At 31.6% G+C, this 21,541-nt stretch overlaps 1 protein-coding gene across 2 annotated transcripts; it reads right to left on the reverse strand.

Annotated features, from left to right (window-relative positions):
- Nucleotides 1-10,134: 10,134 nt before the first annotated feature.
- LOC133330391 (phosphoribosyl pyrophosphate synthase-associated protein 2) lies at nt 10,135-18,322 on the reverse strand. Of its 2 annotated transcripts, XM_061538863.1 has the most exons (7): nt 18,086-18,322; nt 17,728-18,016; nt 17,500-17,666; nt 13,284-13,334; nt 12,869-12,977; nt 10,374-10,520; nt 10,135-10,308 (listed from the first exon to the last, which is right to left on the reverse strand). In XM_061538863.1, exons 1-7 carry the CDS (start codon nt 18,280-18,282, stop codon nt 10,150-10,152), a joined length of 1,119 nt encoding a protein of 372 aa, XP_061394847.1. In that variant the 5' UTR covers nt 18,283-18,322; the 3' UTR covers nt 10,135-10,149. The 2 variants fall into 2 exon arrangements, with proteins under 2 accessions (XP_061394847.1, XP_061394919.1); XM_061538935.1 differs by lacking the exon at nt 13,284-13,334.
- Nucleotides 18,323-21,541: the final 3,219 nt, after the last annotated feature.

The following is a 21,541-nucleotide window of genomic DNA, read 5'->3' on the forward strand; positions in this document are numbered from 1 at the left end:
GGAAATTCGTACTAATGTGTACTAAATTTCGTGCAAATTAAATTTTGGGTGAACCGAAACAAATTTGGATTTGGGTGAACCGATAGAGGTGGAATCTTGATATTTGATATTTGGATCACTGTTAGGGTGTAGGATTCAGCTTTGTAGGACGTTTTTGAAATTCGTACTAATGTGTACTAAGTTTTGTACAATTTAAATTTTGGGTGAACCAATACATCTGGAATTCTGAATCCTGGAAGGACTGGGATATGAGAAAGTTTTGGAAATTCGTACTAAATGGTACCAAATTTGGATTTAGGTGAACCGATAGAGCTGTAATCTTGACATATTGAGTTACGATCACTAAATGACACTAAATTTGATACAATTTGAATTAAAAGTAAATCGATAGAGCTTAAATTCTGAAATTGTGTAACAAGATTTCCATTGGATTGCATGATGTAGGTAGTAATGAAAATTTGTACTTATGTGTACTAAATGGTACTAAATTTGATACAAATTGGATTTAGATGAACCGATAGAATCCTGAAATTTGGAATTAAGATTAGGGTATGTTGGAAGTGTTGAAAATTCGTACTTATGATTCTTAAGGAAGGTAGCTATGCAAATTTATATTAATGTTTACTAACTGGTACTTAATTTGGATTTGGGTGAAGTTATGTTTGAAATTTGGATTTTTTCAAACCAAGTGTTACAAAAGTACAAAGCAAAAAATGGATGTAGTTTTGGAAGAACATAGGTACTAAATGGTTCTAAAATTTTATAATGGTCGGTATTGGATTTTTAATACTACCCACATTCGCTAACGAACGCGGCGGGATCACATTTCAAATTTTAAAGACGATATAAAGCATTGGTATTGAATGTTTCTATTTTGTCTCTCATAAAATTGCATTGATTTGCAAAATCAATCATTCAAACAAATAATGTAGTAACTTGTACAATAGTTTTTTAAAACAATTAGTATTTATGAAAAAATAAATGGAATTGTTGTTCTCTCTCCCAGCATTGACTTGGAGCAATGACATTCTAGTCATTGACTCGGGCCGTGTAACATTGGTAGCCAATCTCATCTCTAGTTCTGAAAAGGCCCATTTAAAAAGCAATGAACTTGATTTCAACGCTGGTTATTGTTCTCAACGGCTATCAACATCATCATAATTCTCATAGCCAACATCAAACAAACAGACGAAAAATCAAAAGCTACAGCAACAGCATTATTATCGGTGACATGGACAAACAAAAGCATTCAACGTGTTTGAAAGAGGGTGGCGGGCGCATACAAATGCTGTTATTATTTTCATGTTAAATACGCTTCATTCTTTCTTTTTTATTATTATTAAAATTATTAATTATCTTACAACAAAGATAAAAACAAGTGTTTTGTGTGGTTAGCACCGCCAGATAATACTACCATTTTATGGAAAAGGTACACACACACACCATTTAAGATATAGAAGGAGATAAAACGTGAAGATAACTATCTTCGCATTTAATCTGAAAAACAAAACCACGCAAATGATTTATAATATTTTTTGCATTAAATTAAATAATTTTTATTTCGTCTTCGTTTTGTTTATTATTTTGCGATTTAATTCACGTGCATGGAAATTGTTTATATACCTCGAAAAAGGTTAATTAGGTATTACGTTAATACGCTTAAGTGGGAGATAAATGAGAACACTAAGAAATTTATGACTTTAATCTAAATGTTTAATCTATGACGCTTAAGAAAGTAACATTTTTTTCTTCTTAAGCGTCACAGTTTTTATAAACAAAATGGAAGCAAACAAAATTTTGCGTCACGTGAAACCAAACAATCAAAAATATATAATATGTAACCGAATCAGTCTCAAGGTTATACACGTTTTTTTTTTTTGCGAAAACAAACTTCATGCCGACATGTGTTAGAGAAGAGGGATTGACATCATAAATAATATCAACCTTGTGACTACTGTGGATATATGTTTTATTTTATTTATTCATGGTAATTTCAAAGTCCGAGGACCACATTGAAGAAATTAACAATCTACATTTTATTATTATTTAGTATAGTTTGATTCGATCAACAATGTGATTTCCAAATAACAATCTTAGACCCAAGAGTTTTTGGATCTGTGACAATTACGCATGGCAGTAATTAAACCGATAGATTTTTATGTTATTGTACCATTTTAGGTTTGAGGTTCCAACAGATGCCGAACATGACAATTAAGATCGTAAAAGATTGTATCTAGGCACTTGGTGGCATTTTTATAATTTCTTAAATGGATTCTGTATGTGTCACTTGGACATTTTATTACTAACATGTAGAAACATCGTTAAGTTCGGTCGGGCCAAATGTTTTTTGCAATGAGATGGATATTTCAAATACCTAAAATCGATCGGAATCTTAATGTGGTAGAAGATGTGACACCCAATGGAACACCTACATATGAAATTAGAGCTAATTCGACTGAAAAACGTGCCAAGAATGCCGAATAATGGAAGGCACCATTATGCCCTAGAACATGGTTCAATGTCAATCGGTTGAAAACTGTCCAAAGTACGGAATATTGTGTGGTAACTTTATTTCTAATAGCAAATATGTTAGTAGTTGTAGCAATGTATGTGCAACATTTCAAAACAAATCTCGGTTTCAAAAAATCGTTTTTTATACCCTTCACCGCACTGTGCAACAGTGTATTATGTCTTTGTGCGTATGTTTGCAACAAGCGAAAGCAATCGAGATAGCCCATGGTTCCTTTTGATAATATGCATAGAATCACTTTATGAGTCGATTTATGTCGATGTTAAATTGTAAACAAAGTTCAAGTCGCATTTATGATCCGATTTGGATGAAATTTGGTACAGCTCATTTATTTGGCCCAAGGAAGAACCCTATTGAAATTGGGAAAATCGGTTCAGATTTAGATTTAGCTCTCATATATATTTTCCTCCGATTTACTATACTATAAATGGTGTACGAAAGCCCCTATATATCTTTCGATTTGCATGAAATTTGGCATAGCGTACTGAATTGAGTCTAGAATGATGTGTGTTATGTTTTGTGAAAATTGGTACAGATTTAGATATAGCTCCCATATATTTTTTTGTTCGATTTAATGTAAATGGTGTACCAAAGTCCCTATATATCTTTCGATTTGCACGAAATTTGTCATAGCGTACTGAATTAAGTCTAGAATGATGTGTGTCAGTTTTCGTGAAAATCGGTTCACAGTTCACAAAATTGTGCACAACGCAATGAAGTTAGTATAGCCTATCGTGTGGCAAGTTTCGTTCAAATTGGCTCAGATTTGGATATAGCTCATATATATAAATTTCCTCCGATTTAAGCAACTGATGCACCAAGGACCCTAAATATGGCCGATCTGCACAAAATGTGCTAAAATTAGTATAAACTAGCCCGTGACAAGCTTTGTTGAAATCGGATTAGATATAGCTTCCATTAAGGGAACCCCACCCATTCTCGATTTTAATTTCTCAAGATTTTCAATGGGCTGGTAAATCAATACCAATGCTTGTTAAGGTTTGTAACTTGGCACATATGTATTTGAAGATTTAAAAGAGATGAAAAATAATTTACAAAAAAATTTTGTTATTGTTTTGTTGTTGTTTTTTGTAATTAAAAAAAAAGTCCTTATTTTTGATGGCGGGCATGATAACTTCTCACTGGAACATCAGAATCCGAAAATTCCAACGGTGTTAGACTTCGTTCTAAAATTAACAAAATGGTGGACCTTTGAAAAAATATTTTTGGAAAATCGCCGATTTTTGACCAAAAACCAAGTTAAAAAATAAAGAAGATCTTCACCGATTGGCTTTATCCTAGATCATACGATAGCTACACACTCACAAGTCGATTGGGTTATTAGTTTTTGAGTTATCGTGCCCGCCATTCGCAAAAAAATGTTTAGAGAAAAACGCGTTTAAAGTTTGAGAAGCCCTTCAGCCGTCACTTGATGCTGACACAATAAATCGGCTATATCTTCAAGACTTCTTGAGATTTTCATTTGAAATTTTGTAGGGACATTCTTTAATTAGTGTAGATTCGAATTATATCAACAAAATTGTTGACCCCGAGAATGGGGGGTCCCCTTAATAGATTTTTTTGGATGGTAAAAAATAAAGTGATGAAATATATATTTCTGTTGCGGTTAGAATTGGTGTATAGTGTTAAGATGTATAAGTAGTTTTAGAAATGGATCGAAACAGTTATTTCTGTCAGGTTTACTTGTCTCTCTTTCACAAATTTAACACGGGGAATGGGAAGCTGGCCTCATCTACTATTGAGAATGTTTTATTTGATCGGTCAATATTTAGGGGGTCAAATAAGCAAAGACATATTTAAATCATAAGATTCAAGTCTATCAAAAAATGCAAATATCGCAAAATATTCACGCTCGGAATATTGATCCGTAGAATGTTTAGTTCCTTGGTCGTTGTAAAGGGTATCATATGCTCGACCTCGTCCGACTATGCTGCTCCGCTCACTGGTTAATTTATACATTTATACTTGTGTTATATATATTCAGTCCATTACGACGTGGATACTCTCCTTGCAGCAATTTTTTGAAGACATATCATCTCGAAAATAATATGCATTAGCCGCTTACAAAGATATAAAGGATTTTCTTTATGCCCTTTAGAGTTACCAGCAAAAAATTAATCACAAAAAAATTGACATATGACGAATTTGTCCTTCTGGATTCTTAATATACTCGCCAAGAGTTTTCATTCCAACCCAACCCGTAAATTCGATTTGTGCCACAGTGTAACAACGTCGGTAAGTTCAGGGTCGACCTTTTTATATATTTCACCATAAGGTGATCATTCAAAACACCTAAAATCGATCGAAACTATGTCATAATTTTAGTAGGAATATTTGACAAGTAGGGGAGACTGGGGCACCTTCGGCATCGGGGCACCTTCGGCATTCGCGTTTTCGATATGAAGCTCTCACCGTACATCACTAGTTTCGATATATAGGTATCGAGTATCGAAATAAATAACTGACACAAAGTTTGAAATTTCTAGCTAATAAGCTTTTTTAGATACATGGGTTTTTGTATTTTTATAAATGTTTCTGTAATATTTCAATTTCATTTCGTAAGTATTTCGTGTATAAAACTTTTGAAATTTTTAAGACAATATTATATAAAAGTTGTTAACTACGATGTGTATTATTATAGAAATATTTAAAAATATAATGTTTTTACAAAACTGATCGAAAAAAATGAAAAAAACTATAAAAAGTACATTCGGGGTACATTCGGCATCTTAAAGTGGGGCACATTCGGCCATATACAGATAGTGCAATATTATTTCCTTAAAATGTTTTTGAGTTTGGCTTTAAAAATAATCCTTTAATATGGTTCGAAATTACATATATAAGACTAAACGTGCTTGTATTAACGAAAATGCGATAGAAAACCCCTATTTCTGATGGTGTGTGCGACTTTGAGATTTCAACGTCCGCCGCTAGAAAATATAGCCCTAAAATCCAAACATTGTGTCGCGTATTAAAACCAAATAGTGCCTTTATAGGATCAGAATTTCAACCAGACTGAAAGCGATGACAATTACCCGGCTATAACTATGGTGCCGAATGTGTCCCATCAAATGCCGAAGCTACCCCGGGTTGGGGCACATTCGGCGAATTTGACTTTTTTTACAAAACTGTAAAATTTTTTAACTAATACTATTTTTTTATATCTTTTTGGTACTATTTTTTATAATTAAGTGTCAGAGGACAATAATCAGCCATAAAGTTGTTATATATGTTGAATAAGTCCTGAGATATAGAGCTCTAAAAAAAAAGTGCCGAAGGTGCCCCAGTCTCCCCTAATGAGAACCAAAATTATCAAATAAGAGTCAATATCCATATGCCTACATCGAAACTTAAGTCAATATTGATCAGTTTGTTATGGATATTTTCCCAATGAGGATCCAAAATACTAATTTTCAGCCACTTTGGTTAAAGCTTGTCAAATATTCCCAAAAATGCCGAAATTTGGAAAATGACCAATTTTGACAATTCCTGTTTCAAATATCTGCTACCCAATGAGAATCCCAAATACTAAATTACAGACAATTAGATTAGAAAATTTGTTCAAAATACGGAATTGGAGGGTAATATTCTATGGGGGCTATAACATAACGATTTCAGATATATCGAATTTTTCAAAAGTCCCGAGAAAAGCTTCCTCTTAACGTTGTTAAGTTCGTCCAATATAAACCTTTTATAGCATTCATCTTGGTATAGATATTAAAAATATCCGAAATTGATAGGGGCATTTATATGGTGATAAATTTATATATGGTAAATTCCTGCAATGAGAAGATACCGGAAATAAAAATCCTTACAAATACCGAACATTGAGGATGCCGTTAACGTTTACAAAAAAGTAGACTAGTTAATGAAATTCTCAATATATGAAAAAAATACCGATGGGTTTTTGCTAGAAAGATTTGACAATTAGAACCCTGCATATGAAATTAGAACCCATTCGGCTGAAAAAATTGATCAAAATAAAAAAATTAATAATGAGGGGCACAGTTATTGAGATCTACCATGAAAATTAGACCGACATTGATAAATTTTGGTAGGGGGAATTTCAAAATAAACACATTACAACAAATTTGATTGAAAATGTACCCCGAATATTGGTGAGTACTGCTATTTGGAGATATACCAAAACATGTATCGATATATCCAATTCAATTATCATACAATCATCCTAAGGGCATTAAAGATTTATGGAAAATAAATATTCACTAATTTTTCTCTACAAAAAAAAATCTCCTTTAAGGGGACCCCCCCATTCTCGGGGTCAAAAATTTTGTTGATATAATTCGAATCTACACTAATTAATAAATGTCCCTACAAAATTTCAAGTGAAAATCTCAAGAACTCTTGAAGATATAGCCGATTTATTGTGTCAGCATCAGGTGACGGCTGAAGGGCTTCTCAAACTTGAAACGCGTTTTTCTCTAAACATTTTTTTGTGAATGGCGGTCACGATAACTCAAAAACTATTAACCCAATCGATTTCAAGTTTTTACACGTTTCTCTGTGAGTGTATAGCTATCGTATGAACTAGGATAAAGCCAATCGGTGAAGATCTTCCTTATTTTTTAACTTGGTTTTTGGTAAAAAATCGGCGATTTTCCAAAAATATTTTTTTTAGGATCCACCATTTTGTTAATTTTAGAGCGAAGTCAGACATTTACTCTTTCTAACACCGTTGGAATTTTCGGATTCCGATGTTCCAGTGAGGAGTTATCATGCCCGCCATCAAAAATAAGGACTTTTCTTTAATTACAAAAACAATAACAAAAAATTTTTGTAAATTATTTTTCTTCTCTTTTAAATCTTCAAATATATATGTGCAAAGTTACAAACCTTAACAAGCATTGGTATTGATTTACCAGCCCATTGAAAATCTTGAAAAATTAAAATCGAGAATGGGTGGGGTTCCCTTAAATACCAAAATATCAAGCTAACCTAATACAGTTTTATTAATAATTGCTAATTTGTTTACTCTATTCACTGAATACCTACTGCCGCATTGTTTTTGAATAAGAATTATGAAACTGAATAAATTATGTCCGCACTGTTGTTGTTCTAAGAAAATGCATTGTTTCAGTGCAATTTCAACTGTAAAAGGAAAAGACGGAACAAATAACACATGGCGCCCCCCCATCTGCTTGATAGAAATGGAGAACAACACTAGGCACGAGCCAGTCTATTATCACAGATAAAACACTTGAGACAACGATAATCGGATATAAAAATACATTGGATATATATATATATATATATATATATAGAATTTTGTGTAGACGTGGAAATTAACTCTATTATACTAATTGGAATAACTTATCCCCAAACCTCCAAATAAGTACTCCCGACGATTTTGCATGGGGTTGTCTTCATATGAGCCCAATATTATGACAGCAAGCGACCAAGGACCAGGTTACAAAAAGTTGTTGCGTTAGCGGCGATTTGAATATACTTTCGAATATAAAGAGATTTTAGGTTTGATACATTTGACTAATTATTCTATGAAACTTCCCAGCGAAACTGTATTTTTGATCATCACAATTCACCTACACCCTAATAATTTATTTAGTATTTTGTTCATAATCTTGCATAGTGTATAAATTGTATAAAGATGAGATATTTCACTTAAAAAAAAGATATATTTTTTTCAATTTTCAGAGCAATACGAAAGTTGTGGAATTTTTTTCTCAGCACAAATTCAGATCAGTAAACATTTAATACAATACATAAAATTGATTAATTTGTACGGGTGAAAATAAAAATTGTCATTTGATATTTAAAATGATTCATAGATATCCACTATATTGAACTACTTTCATAACACAACACGTTCTCTAAAGCCACACTTCCTATCCACGTGAAATATAATAAAACAACAGATATTTGCCATCTGTCATCTAATAAAAAATATAATTTTACTTTCAATAAAATCTAAACAAATACAATTTGTTTATCTGTTATTATAATTTAGATGGTGTGAAAAAAATTGTGTTACAGACACATTTTATTAGTTTGCAAAAGTTAACTCGCCTATCAGACATAGATAATTAACCAACCAGATCATTTGTTTTAATTACATTAACTTTTATTTGTCGACATTGACAAATATTTGCGCATTTCACGTTTAAAACGTTCAATTTCCAGAGTTAGTTTTTTTTGTTCAACTAAATACAAATCTCTATGAAAATGTATTTAATAAGAAAACACCAATTTTTTTTTAGAAAATTCTGGAATCATAAAGCGCGTTATAAAATATGCATATCTATATACATATGTATGTACATGAAATGAATGACTGTTTTGTCATACAACTGCCATTAAGTCAATTTGTTTAATTAAATTATTATCGCATCGCCCGAACCCCAAATATCTAATATTTTTATTATTTTATAAATATGGTTGTAAAATGCAAATTTGTTTGTTTATTCTTAAACAAAAAATAGACGAGGTATGAGTAATATTTTATAAAAAAAAAAAATAAGAAGACGCCTGGTGAAAATTCCAGTCTTTACTGGCACTTGAATAACTATTCTTTAAAAAATACCCAACTTTATTGGCACTTGAATAACTATTCTTTAAAAAATACCCAACTTTATTGGCTCTTGAAACATATTCTTTAAAAAATACACGCCTCTTTTAGGCCTTGAAAAATATTCTTTAAAAAATCCACGCCTTTTCTTTAACAAATCCACGCCTCTTTTAGGCCTTGAAAAATATTCTTTAAAAAATCCACGCCTCTTGTAGGCCTTGAAAAATATTCTTTAAAAAATCCACGCCTCTTCTAGGCCTTGAAAAAATATTCTTTAAAAAATCCTTGGATACGCGTTGAAAAAATATTCTTTAAGGAATCCACGCCTTGGATAGGCCTTGAAAAAATATTCTTTAAAAATCCGTGCCTCTTCTTTAAATTTTTTAAATAACCATACCTTGACCCTTTTTATTTTAATATATTATTTATACACTATGTATTTATTGAGAACAAAATTGATTAGTTTTCATAATTGTATAACAAATTCTTTTCAAAATTTGAATACGAAGAAAAAAACGAAGTATTTATATTTATAACTATTTATATCTTTATTTAATTGAATTTTATACAAAAATCAATACATAATAATAAAAATTTCAAAAAAATTGAGATAAAAATGATTTAAGAGAAAAATACGTATTTCAGAAAAATAGAAAAACAAAAAAAATTAAAACTTAACAAATCAAACAAAATGATTTTTATTCTTCAATAATAATAATAAAATGCTCCAGATCTTAATGCATTTAATATAAAAAATTAATTCACATTGCGGCAAAAAACATTGACAATAATTATTTGTATGTTGTAAATATAAATATGAAAAATATATATTTATATAGGTGTGTTATATATAAAAAAGGAAAAATGAAACGAATAAAATGTGATTCATATTTCCTTGTTCCTCTTCTCATCTTATTATGCCCAAGGCATAATCAATTTAGTTCGAAATGCATACTCTTTTTTTGCCAACAATTTAGAAAAAATAAGCTACAATAAATACACCATATTTAATAAAAAAATTAAAAACGTGTATTACGTTTTTCTGTTTTCTTGTTTAATCCTCCAATGTAACATTACGGAAGAGATAAGACATGGATTCCTTGTTATGGATACGACGAATTGCCTCAGCAATTAAAATGGAAATATCAATTGTCTTGATTTTATGACATTGTAATTTTTGTACCTCATGTGGAATGGTATTGGTAACAACAACCTGCAAATGAAGAATAGGGAAGATTAATTTAAATTATACTGGAAAATAAATTATTGGTGACATACCTCATCAATAGCAGATTCCTCAATTAGGCGTGGCGCATCTGAACTAAGCAGACCATGTGTGGCCAATACATAAATTTTACAGGCACCATTCTCTTTCAGAACATCGGCAGCGGCCACAAACGATTGGACATCATCGATCAGGTCATCCTTAAATAAATAATTGTAATACATATAATTTTTTTTAAATTTAATACAATTTTCAAAAAATTCCAGTACTGTATCGGATGAGTGAAATTAGTATCCTAACAATTTTGTTTATGTGAATATGACGACTTAGAAACCAATTATATAAGAGGCGTGGATTTATTGTAGAATATTTTTTCAAGGACTATAAAAGGCGTACATTTATTAAAGAATATTTCTTTCAAGGACTATAAAGAGGCGTGGATTTATTAAAGAATATTTTTTCAAGGACTATAAAGAGGCGTGGATTTATTAAAGAATATTTTTTCAAGGACTATAAAGAGGCGTGGATTTTTAAAGAATATTTTTTAAAGGACTATAAAGAGGCGTGGATTTATTAAAGAATATTTTTTCAAGGACTATAAAGAGGCGTGGATTTATTAAAGAATATTTTTTCAAGGACTATAAAGAGGCGTGGATTTATTAAAGAATATTTTTTCAAGGACTATAAAGAGGCGTGGATTTATTAAAGAATATTTTTTCAAGGACTATAAAGAGGCGTGGATTTATTAAAGAATATTTTTTCAAGGACTATAAAGAGGCGTGGATTTATTAAAGAATATTTTTTCAAGGACTATAAAGAGGCGTGGATTTATTAAAGAATATTTTTTCAAGGACTATAAAGAGGCGTGGATTTATTAAAGAATATTTTTTCAAGGACTATAAAGAGGCGTGGATTTATTAAAGAATATTTTTTCAAGGACTATAAAGAGGCGTGGATTTATTAAAGAATATTTTTTCAAGGACTATAAAGAGGCGTGGATTTATTAAAGAATATTTTTTCAAGGACTATAAAGAGGCGTGGATTTATTAAAGAATATTTTTTCAAGGACTATAAAGAGGCGTGGATTTTTAAAGAATATTTTTTCAAGGACTATAAAGAGGCGTGGATTTATTAAAGAATATTTTTTCAAGGACTATAAAGAGGCGTGGATTTATTAAAGAATATTTTTTCAAGGACTATAAAGAGGCGTGGATTTATTAAAGAATATTTTTTCAAGGACTATAAAGAGGCGTGGATTTATTAAAGAATATTTTTTCAAGGACTATAAAGAGGCGTGGATTTATTAAAGAATATTTTTTCAAGGACTATAAAGAGGCGTGGATTTATTAAAGAATATTTTTTCAAGGACTATAAAGAGGCGTGGATTTATTAAAGAATATTTTTTCAAGGACTATAAAGAGGCGTGGATTTATTAAAGAATATTTTTTCAAGGACTATAAAGAGGCGTGGATTTATTAAAGAATATTTTTTCAAGGACTATAAAGAGGCGTGGATTTATTAAAGAATATTTTTTCAAGGACTATAAAGAGGCGTGGATTTATTAAAGAATATTTTTTCAAGGACTATAAAGAGGCGTGGATTTATTAAAGAATATTTTTTCAAGGACTATAAAGAGGCGTGGATTTATTAAAGAATATTTTTTCAAGGACTATAAAGAGGCGTGGATTTATTAAAGAATATTTTTTCAAGGACTATAAAGAGGCGTGGATTTATTAAAGAATATTTTTTCAAGGACTATAAAGAGGCGTGGATTTATTAAAGAATATTTTTTCAAGGACTATAAAAGTCGTGGACTTATTAAAGAATATTTTTTCAAGGACTATAGAAGACGTGGATTTATTAAAGAATATTTTTTCAAGGGACTACTGATGTGTGGATTTATTAAAGAATATTTTTTCAAGGCCTATTCAAGGCGTGGATTTTTTAAGGACTTTTCTCAAGGCCTAACCAAGGCGCGAATTTTTTAAAGAAGACTTTTTTCAAGGCCTATTCAAGGCGTGGATTTATTAAAGAATATTTTTTCAAGGACTATAAAAGACGTGGATTTATTAAAGAATATTTTTTCAAGGACTATAAAAGACGTGGATTTATTAAAGAATATTTTTACAAGGACTTGAAAGGCGTGGACTATGAGGGGATTGGATTTATCAGAGAATATTTTTTCAAGGACTATAAAAGGCGTGGATTTATTAAAGAAAATTTTTTCAAGGACTATAAAAGCCGTGGATTTATTAAAGAATATTTTTTCAAGGACTATAAAAGGCGTGGATTTATTATAGAATATTTTTCAAGGGCCAACTGAGGCGTAGATTTATTAAAGAATATTTTTCAAGGGCCAACTGAGGCGTAGATTTATTAAAGAATATTTTTTTTCAAGGACTATAAAAGGCGTGGATTTATTAAAGAATATTTTTTTCAAGGTCATATTCACATAAACCTAAAAACTAAAATAATGAAATGTCAATATTCCATGTTAATTTAAAAAATATATGTATATACAAAAGTATTCCCAACTTAATGTACTTACCACCATAATAGCTATGCGACCATTAACATCACCAACTAGATTCAATGGAGGTTTAACTTTTTGTGGATGTTCGGGTACACCAACCGATACAGAAATGGTACGAGCACGACTGAAGTAATTATATATTTTTTTGGAAAAACAAAAACCCATTATTTTTTAAAATTATATTTCCAATTAAATGATTTTATATTTAAAACCAAAACGAATATCATCCTTAACATATATGATATGAATTAGTATGTTAGTTAAAATTCTCAAATGAAAGATGGATAATAAAGAAAATGCACATGAAGAAAATAATTATGATGTAAAAATATATATTTGGTTATTTTGTTATTATTCCAATACGATGAAACGAAATAGATTAACACACTTTTGCATAATAGTAGTTGTTTTAGATTTTTGGTATACCAACCTAGGTGTTGCTGGTAAGCACATTTCAACTGTATCTGCTACATCATACGAACTGGAGTGATTTTTTGGAATTTTGCAAAAAATAAATTAAAACAAATCACCGCAATGAAATAAGAAAACAAAATTCGTTCGTTCTTTGTTTTGTTCTTTGTATTTTCAAAATTTCAAATTTTAATACCAATACCAAATTCTAGCACCATACGTACACAAACAACATTTATTGAAGAACTAAATCAAAAAGCAATAACAATTTCCAGAAAATATATAGATGAAATTACAAAATCAAATACAAAAGCTGCTACAAAAACTGAACACAAAATACAACTTGTTACACAATCTCTAAAAATTTCACTAACAACACAACAAGTGTAACAAATGATTTATGACTTTATTAAAACATTCAAATGAACTGCACATTTTTTTAATTTTTTTAGTATTGTGCAAACAAAAAAAAATTAAAAAAAATGTGCAGTTTTTGTATTTTTGATTTGATATGTAGATTGCATATAATTTCCACATTTTTGCAGGTGTTTGTTTGGTGTAGAAGAAAACATCTTTCTTCATACATCACCATATTTTACGACAACAAAGCTTTAAATCATAGAATTCATGAGGTGACAAATGTAAATTTACATCGTGATTGTAGGTTTTTGTTGTGAATTCCTAAAAAAGAAGGAAAATAATAACAAACTAGAACAACATGTTTGTTTCATTACAATAATACATTTTTGAACGTTTTGATACTATATTGATCGCTTTGGGCAAACACTTAATATAGAATGTCTAAATAAAAACTGTAAAATGAACAGTATAGTCGGACGGGGTTGACCACAGGGTTGATACCCTTTAATTTTTATAATAAAGGTCCTAAAATATTAACCGATCATGACCACAAATTATTGATGTCGTCTTTGCCCCAAACCGAATCTATATGCAAAATTTCAATGACGATTCATAACTGTGGCTTGTACTAAGTTTTACGTGTAATTTGAACATACGATTTGTTCTCTACATTCAAAATTTGTTCTCAATCCCATTGAAAATTACTAATTACGATGAATGTTGAAAAAACGGACAAAATAAAAAACTCTTCATACATAATTATAGATTACTTGATGTCTTGTATTGAAATAAAAGTATTATAACGTATAATCAGTATTCATTGCCATTGGGAAATATCAGAAATATTTAATCATCAACACATTGACTTTCTATTTTGAAATATATTTGGTGGTATTTAGTTTAACTTTTGTAAAACCTAAAGCATGGTTAACAGGATTAAACAAGCACTACTAAAGAATGCCAAAACACATACATTTAAAATCTAATTAAAAACAATATTATTAAAGATTTGGAAATATTTAAACCGCTAATATAGCGGTTAGAAGAAACGTTTTCTACGGGATCTAAAACTATTTATTGTATTTTAATGATAAACTGAATTCGTATCAATCAATATCATTCATTTTGTATTCATATTGTACGGCTAAATGATATATGATGAAGAATGTAAATGAGAGCAACGTTTTTCTATATGCGTACTAATGCGAAGTATATTTTAAAGATGTGTTTGTATACTTTCCCAGTTAACAATTTGTTTCTATTGTTCCCCAATCTGGAACGAAACTCTGCACAAAATTCCGATTATGATGCCGAATTTGTACCGAAATCGGAACAAAATTGTGTAACTCTTGAAGGGAGTTACCGATTTGATCCAAACATTGCATATCGTTATATTTCTTCTAAACTTAAATCGATTACGAAGATGGAGAAAATCGGTACACTCCTCCACCACAAAATGGTCAACATTTTGTTTATATATACAATATATGCCAATATTTTGAAAATTTGTCTCATATGAAGCGAATACCGTAAGATTTGTAGCAAACCGAAGTTAAATTCAAAAATGAGATATGTCGTAAAAAGGTCAACGTCTTAAAATTCTGCTAAATGATTTAATCCAAATTTCGCGCAAAGAAATAATTTTACCACACATAAATACTATCCGTAAATGTAGCCTATTGGTCCACTCTTTATGGTAGCTATTCGCAACGGGTCAACAGGCAACGGCACATTGAATTCTTTACAGCAAATGTATGTATGCGACCCTGCTCTAGCAGGGAGTTTAACTCACAAGTAAACATGTGTGTGGTAGTACTCATCATTTTTACGGCTATGCTTAGCTTTTTGTGCTACTTTTGTTAGTCTCACACATACATTCACAAATTGCCATCATCTCACACTGTGTATCACTGATCTAATATTACGTGACTTCCACTCGTAATATTTTTACCAAACCTAGATCGAGTGCAAAAATGCATACTATCATTATACTCCTTCTGGTACCTTTTTGTCCCAAATCGGGAATATGTAGTTTGTTATTTAGACGGAAAATATTAATGTCCTCTCCGAGATAAGATGGACAACACAATTGGGCGACCATGAGATATAGATTCCAACTCCGCAGAACTGGTAAAATGAATACAAAAATATATGTACTGTCGAGTACGCTTATAACGAACACCGGTTATAACGAACTTTCTTTATAGCGAACACATTCCCTGATCCCGGCATTTTAAGATTTATTTTCAAATCTTAACACTTATAGTGAACTTCGGATATAGCGAACTTTTTTATAACGAACTATTTATTCGGTCCCATATAACGAACTTCGTCTATAACGAACTAATTTGCTTGGTCCTAGTTCACTATAACCGTACTTTATTGTATATATGTCGTAGGCTGCCCTCTGCATCTGACGGCAATACCAACTGATAACTTCTAACTAGTTTAATATGCACTTAAACGGCATTTTGCCAGGTAACCTCCTCTAAGAGGAATTGAAAATTTAGATCTTCTTTATAAAAAATCCTATTTTTGGGTTCAAAACTGCAATCCGATAACGTGGAACTCCGTATGAATTGATATTTTCACCAATTCAAAACAACGTCGAAAGACGCAAACATGCGGTCATATGAACGAATTATAGTCATAACTTTTTGGATTATACTTCTATATACTGGTCTTAAATCTACATTTTTAAATGCAATCCCTGCTTGTTTTATGGAACATTGGTTGGTGATTATGTGACATCTCAAAATATAACATTTGACGTCTACAAATATCGAGACTAATTTTCTCTAATATAGGCTCTACTTAGTTACTTAGATGGCTTGGTCAGAATATTTGTTCCATAAGCATAATAAAAAGATTTCTAGGCGCGTCAGTCTTGTGCGCAGTTCTTCCATTTTAAATATCATGTTCCGAAATGTTCTCGTCCACTTGATCTTTCCATCGAATTCGTGGCCTTCCCCTTCTGCGTCAACCATCAGCTGGTTCGCTTTTATGCGTTTTGTGCTTGGGCATCCTCATCCATTCTCACAACATGACCTAGTCAACGTAGCTTGATTTGTCTGACTATGTCTATGTCCTAGATTAGATGGTACAACTCTTGGGTTATTCGACGGCAATATTCACCGTCGACGCAGATCGGCCCATAGATCTTTCGGAGAATTTTTCTCTCAAATACCGGTCCCTCCCTCTGCGTTAAAGAAATTAGCTCGGCCTTGTGATTTTGAAATTATCCAAAAACCTCACACTAAACATGCTAATAATAAATAAACTCCAGTTAAACATGCATAACACAAATAATAACCATTTTAAAATCAAATTAGAGACAATTCAAAATCAAAAATATTACCCAGTCTTGAAAACGTTGTATAGAAGAACTTCGAAAGTTGAAATGTACTTGTTGTATATTTGAGAAGAAAATAATATAATAAATTCAAAAGACAAAATGTGTGAAAAATATTATGCTGTGTCAGAAGATAGAAGATGTGTATGTTTGAATGTAGATAAGGATATTTTAGAAATAATTCGTATATGTAGAAGCAAGAATGCATGAAGTATTTAATAAAAAAATTTAATGAAATTTAGTTAGCAAATTAAAAATAGTACTGCAAAGCCAATATGAAATAAAAATAAACATTTAAATAAAAAATCGACGCATAGCATATGACATCAATGACATTATGCAATTTGGACCAAAACACACACACACATATATATACACCTAGAGAGCCGAGACATATGTGTGTTATTAATTCTTTATTTTTGTCACATACAACTACATGAAGTTCTACAATTAGAACCCCAATGCTATGGGATTCCTTTGGAGGTAGCACAAAAAAAAAATACATGAACATAAAATGACTCACCTGTTGGGTGGTGGTGAATAACGACCATCAACTTGATCACTTTCAGCTTCTTTGTGTTCACCGTGGATGACACCAATGCCCAAACGTAAACGTTCAGCATATGAGGTGGCTTTCTTAGCTGAATTAGGATTACGGGCAACAATAACTGAATTACGATAGTCTGGTATCTAATAAAATGGAAAAAATCGCATTAATATGGTAGAATATTAGAAATATCTTAAATCTTACACTCTCTTGAATGTATTGCAACAGAAATGGTGAAGCTCTTAAATTATCAACAGGTATATCAAAGAATCCTTGAATTTCTTTTTGATGCAGATCCATGGTAATGATGTGTGTCAAACCCGAAGTACACATCATTTTGGCCAATAGTTTGGAAACAATGCAGCCACGTTTCCTCATTTTGCATTGTTTCGAATAGGGCAAATATGGAATCACACCCACAATTGATCTGGCCGAGGAGGTTTTGCAGGCATAGGCCATAATTAACAATTCCATAATATTGTTATTGGCATCTCTAAGGAAGAGAATTAAAAAAAATCAATTAAATATTTATTTACTTTGCGTAATGTATTTTGAAACTTACTTGGTTCCCGTTTGTATAATATAAATATCCTTGCCTCTTACAGAATCACCAATCTCCACCATTGTTTCACGATTTGTTTTGTGAAACACTGAACAGCCGCCACTCTTAACACCCATACGTTCGGCCACTAAATTGGCCAAATCTGGATGAGAGTTACCATGAATGATAACAATATCTGATGCCGATGTGGTATCCATATCGCTGCGACAACGCTTCGGTGGTCGAACACTTCCCAATCTATGGAAATAAGGAAAAAAGGAATGGTTTTAGTTGAATCCTTAAAATGATCAGTAGCAATTTGTAAGGAACAAAAAACAGCGTTAACTTGTTTTTAGAAAACAGGGGTAAACAATTAACAAATCAAAAACTTTATAAAATAGGCAACAAAAATGAGTAAGTGTGCGTTCACAAGATGTTATATTCGCTGTAAGCACAGTTTCTATATATATAACACAAATTCTAGTTTGCAAATAAATCTAGATGATTTTTATTAATATATATTGTTTTATTGATTTTCTAATAAAATTGTGAAATAAAAGGGTTTTATATGGACATTATGGAAAGTATGGATCAAATAAATCGTAACAAATAAAGTTGGGATATTGTCAAAGAAGAACATACATCAAATTCAGGCGTTTCCACACACGGGTCGCAACGTCCCGGATTTAACTCGGCGAACGACTCACCCCACGTTTCTAAGACAGAGGGGTCTACGATCCGAAACGATCCGAGTCTTTTTCGGCAAACGTATGTCACCTCAGCACATTGTGTAAAAGCAATAGGGCTGCTGCAACAACAACTGCCAAACCAATGTGTAAAACTAGTGGGACTACAACAACAGCCAAATTAAGAAAATTTGAGAGGTATAGGAATACGCCTTTTGTAAAAACAAGATACAAAATACAATTGTAGAGACAGGTACGGTCAAACTATTTAGAAAAGAGTAAGGAACTGATGAGTATCAATGGCGAGATATGAAACTATAGTCTTCCCTACCTTACCCCTTGGTGGATAATAATAAATAGTTGTTTTTTGTAAAAACAACAAAATGGGATTACGCCTGACTATGGTATCCCAAATAAGCCGCCAACACTACGGAAATTCTTATGGAGAATGAAAATTTACTCTTTATGAAATAAAATGTCCTCCAAATGATGAACTTGAGGCGGAAGACTTCACGAAATCTACTAAGTTAATACTAGTACCAGGTGACAGAAGGAAACTGGACTTAGAACTACCAAAAAACATAAATCTCTCGTAAGAAAAAGTGGGATTAAAATCGCAATAAGAATAATAAATCAGGTTAGGTTGGGGAAAAACAAATCCATTATTTTTTCGGCAGATGGCTGTATTGATAGATTTCCCGTAAAGTATAGATCAAACAATTTCAGATTTGTGGTCCGTACCGGCATACATTTCACAGTAAAAAAAGTTATTTTGCCATTTTTTTGTGCATTCAATTACAGGGTGTTAAAAATGGAAGTGAACAAAGAGAAAATTCGGTACATTTTACAGTTTTTCTTTGACAAAGGCGAAAATGCAAACCAAGCGGCTAAAATTGTGAGTGGTGTTTAGCGGGTCAAGTGAACCAAAACTTTTTTGTGTAAAATAATTCAATTTTAATATTATGGAGTCAATTTTTACTCCGGGTAAACATGATTCGGAAAATAGACCGACGAGGAGCTCTCGGCTGGTTTTATTATGCAGATCTGACTGTCCTGAATTGAGGAGATCAATCCAACAGATGATTTTTATGGTTTCCTATGTAACCCCCTATTTGAATGAAAGTCTATTGTTATGCTATCCTAAAGGAAAAAAATATTTGTCTTCTCATAAAGAGGGTTCAGCGTTGTCATGAGGGCAACATTTCTTCTATTGAATAACACTAGTATTCGCCGATCACACTAGAGTCGTATAGTTGGCCGAAAACCAACCTATATCTTTAAATAAGGTTGAAAAGGTTCATTTTTCTGAAAGCAAAGACTTGCCGTCGAGCGGATTGTGGACCTCAGAAATAACTGCGGCTTTCACAAATGCTTTAAACATGTTTTAAAATGTGAACCTGGGAATTTCGGTGAAGTTGGTGACTAGTATTGCATATCTAAAACATTCAGGGGCATTGATGGATATTTTCATATTTCTCTCGTGAAAGAGATATATCTTTCCCATATGTTATATGACATATATGCCATCTGGAGGATGAGGAAAGCTGTTAATTAAAGATTAAAAAGTTCCGAAGGCATTGCTCCAGCACGGAGAACTCCACAATGGGGGCATGCACTTCATGTAACGGATTAGTATGATTGCGGAATCAAAGGTCAAGGGCTTCTGATACCTGTTCTGGTTTAGTCTTTTGGTGTTTATTGCTAACGGAGCCCATGTCGATGAATTGCTAGTATATCACTTTCCCTGAGCAATAAATTAAGAGTCTTCGCTACTGGTGACAAAAGTGAGATCGGCGTATATGCAGTCATTTGGATTTGAAATTAATATTTTATGCAATTTTTGCAAGCTGTATGATTGCATTTATGTGTGATTGCATATATTCCTCTTCGCTCAAATGCATATTACATATTCTTCTCATTAGTGTAACCTTTGAACTTAATGTTACCCGTTCATGCTGAGCCTTCAAACTAATTAGCTTTTTTTTTATTTCTTATGTGTATAAACTGTGTGTAGAAGATAATCTACACACAAACTTATAATAGCAAATGCTCTTTATCACGCTTTTTCCAAGCCTCTGATTCTTCTGGCGTGGTAGAATCTACGACAGACCACAGATCCTCATTTATTAAATACATTTTAAGTTTAAAGTTTCGAATATTTCCATTATCATTTATTCATTACCTATTTATCCATTAGTATAAAGCTGTGAAGCCACACCTTATCTAAGAGCTGCAAACGGAGAAAGAGGTGCTATTTTACTTAGACCCCGATATTTATCCAGATCTCTTTAAGAGCAGCAAATTTCACCATATGGACCACACTTTCAAAGAGTTTATCAGAGTTGAAATAATTTTAATTCGACATTTTGAGTTCTCATTATTTTTAGTTAATAATTTTTTGTTCGCACTCAACACCCAAGTATTGGCAAATTAATGTCATGGAAACGAAACCCCATATACAAATATTTGTTTCTTCCTAAATTGACAATTGTTTAACTTTTTGTAGAATATATTTTAATGTATTCTTTATTGACATAATTTTTAATTACTTAAAAAAATAAAACTACGAACGAAATAACTCTTATTTATGCACAAAAACATTCACTAACAACTTTATAAGCAACGATGAAAATACCGTTGCATTATTTCCATAGTCCTGAAACTTCAACTGCGATTAACAAAACAAACAAAAACGTAATACAGCAATTTATGTGCTGGTATGCAAAAAAATGAACGCAACACACAAACGTTTAACCCATTGAACTATATTCGAAAAACACGTGAACAACTT

This window comes from Musca vetustissima, unplaced genomic scaffold, assembly GCF_032173495.1.
Source record: "Musca vetustissima isolate MV318-11 ecotype Yass unplaced genomic scaffold, APGP_CSIRO_Mvet_v1 utg49915, whole genome shotgun sequence".
NCBI lineage: Eukaryota > Metazoa > Arthropoda > Insecta > Diptera > Muscidae > Musca > Musca vetustissima.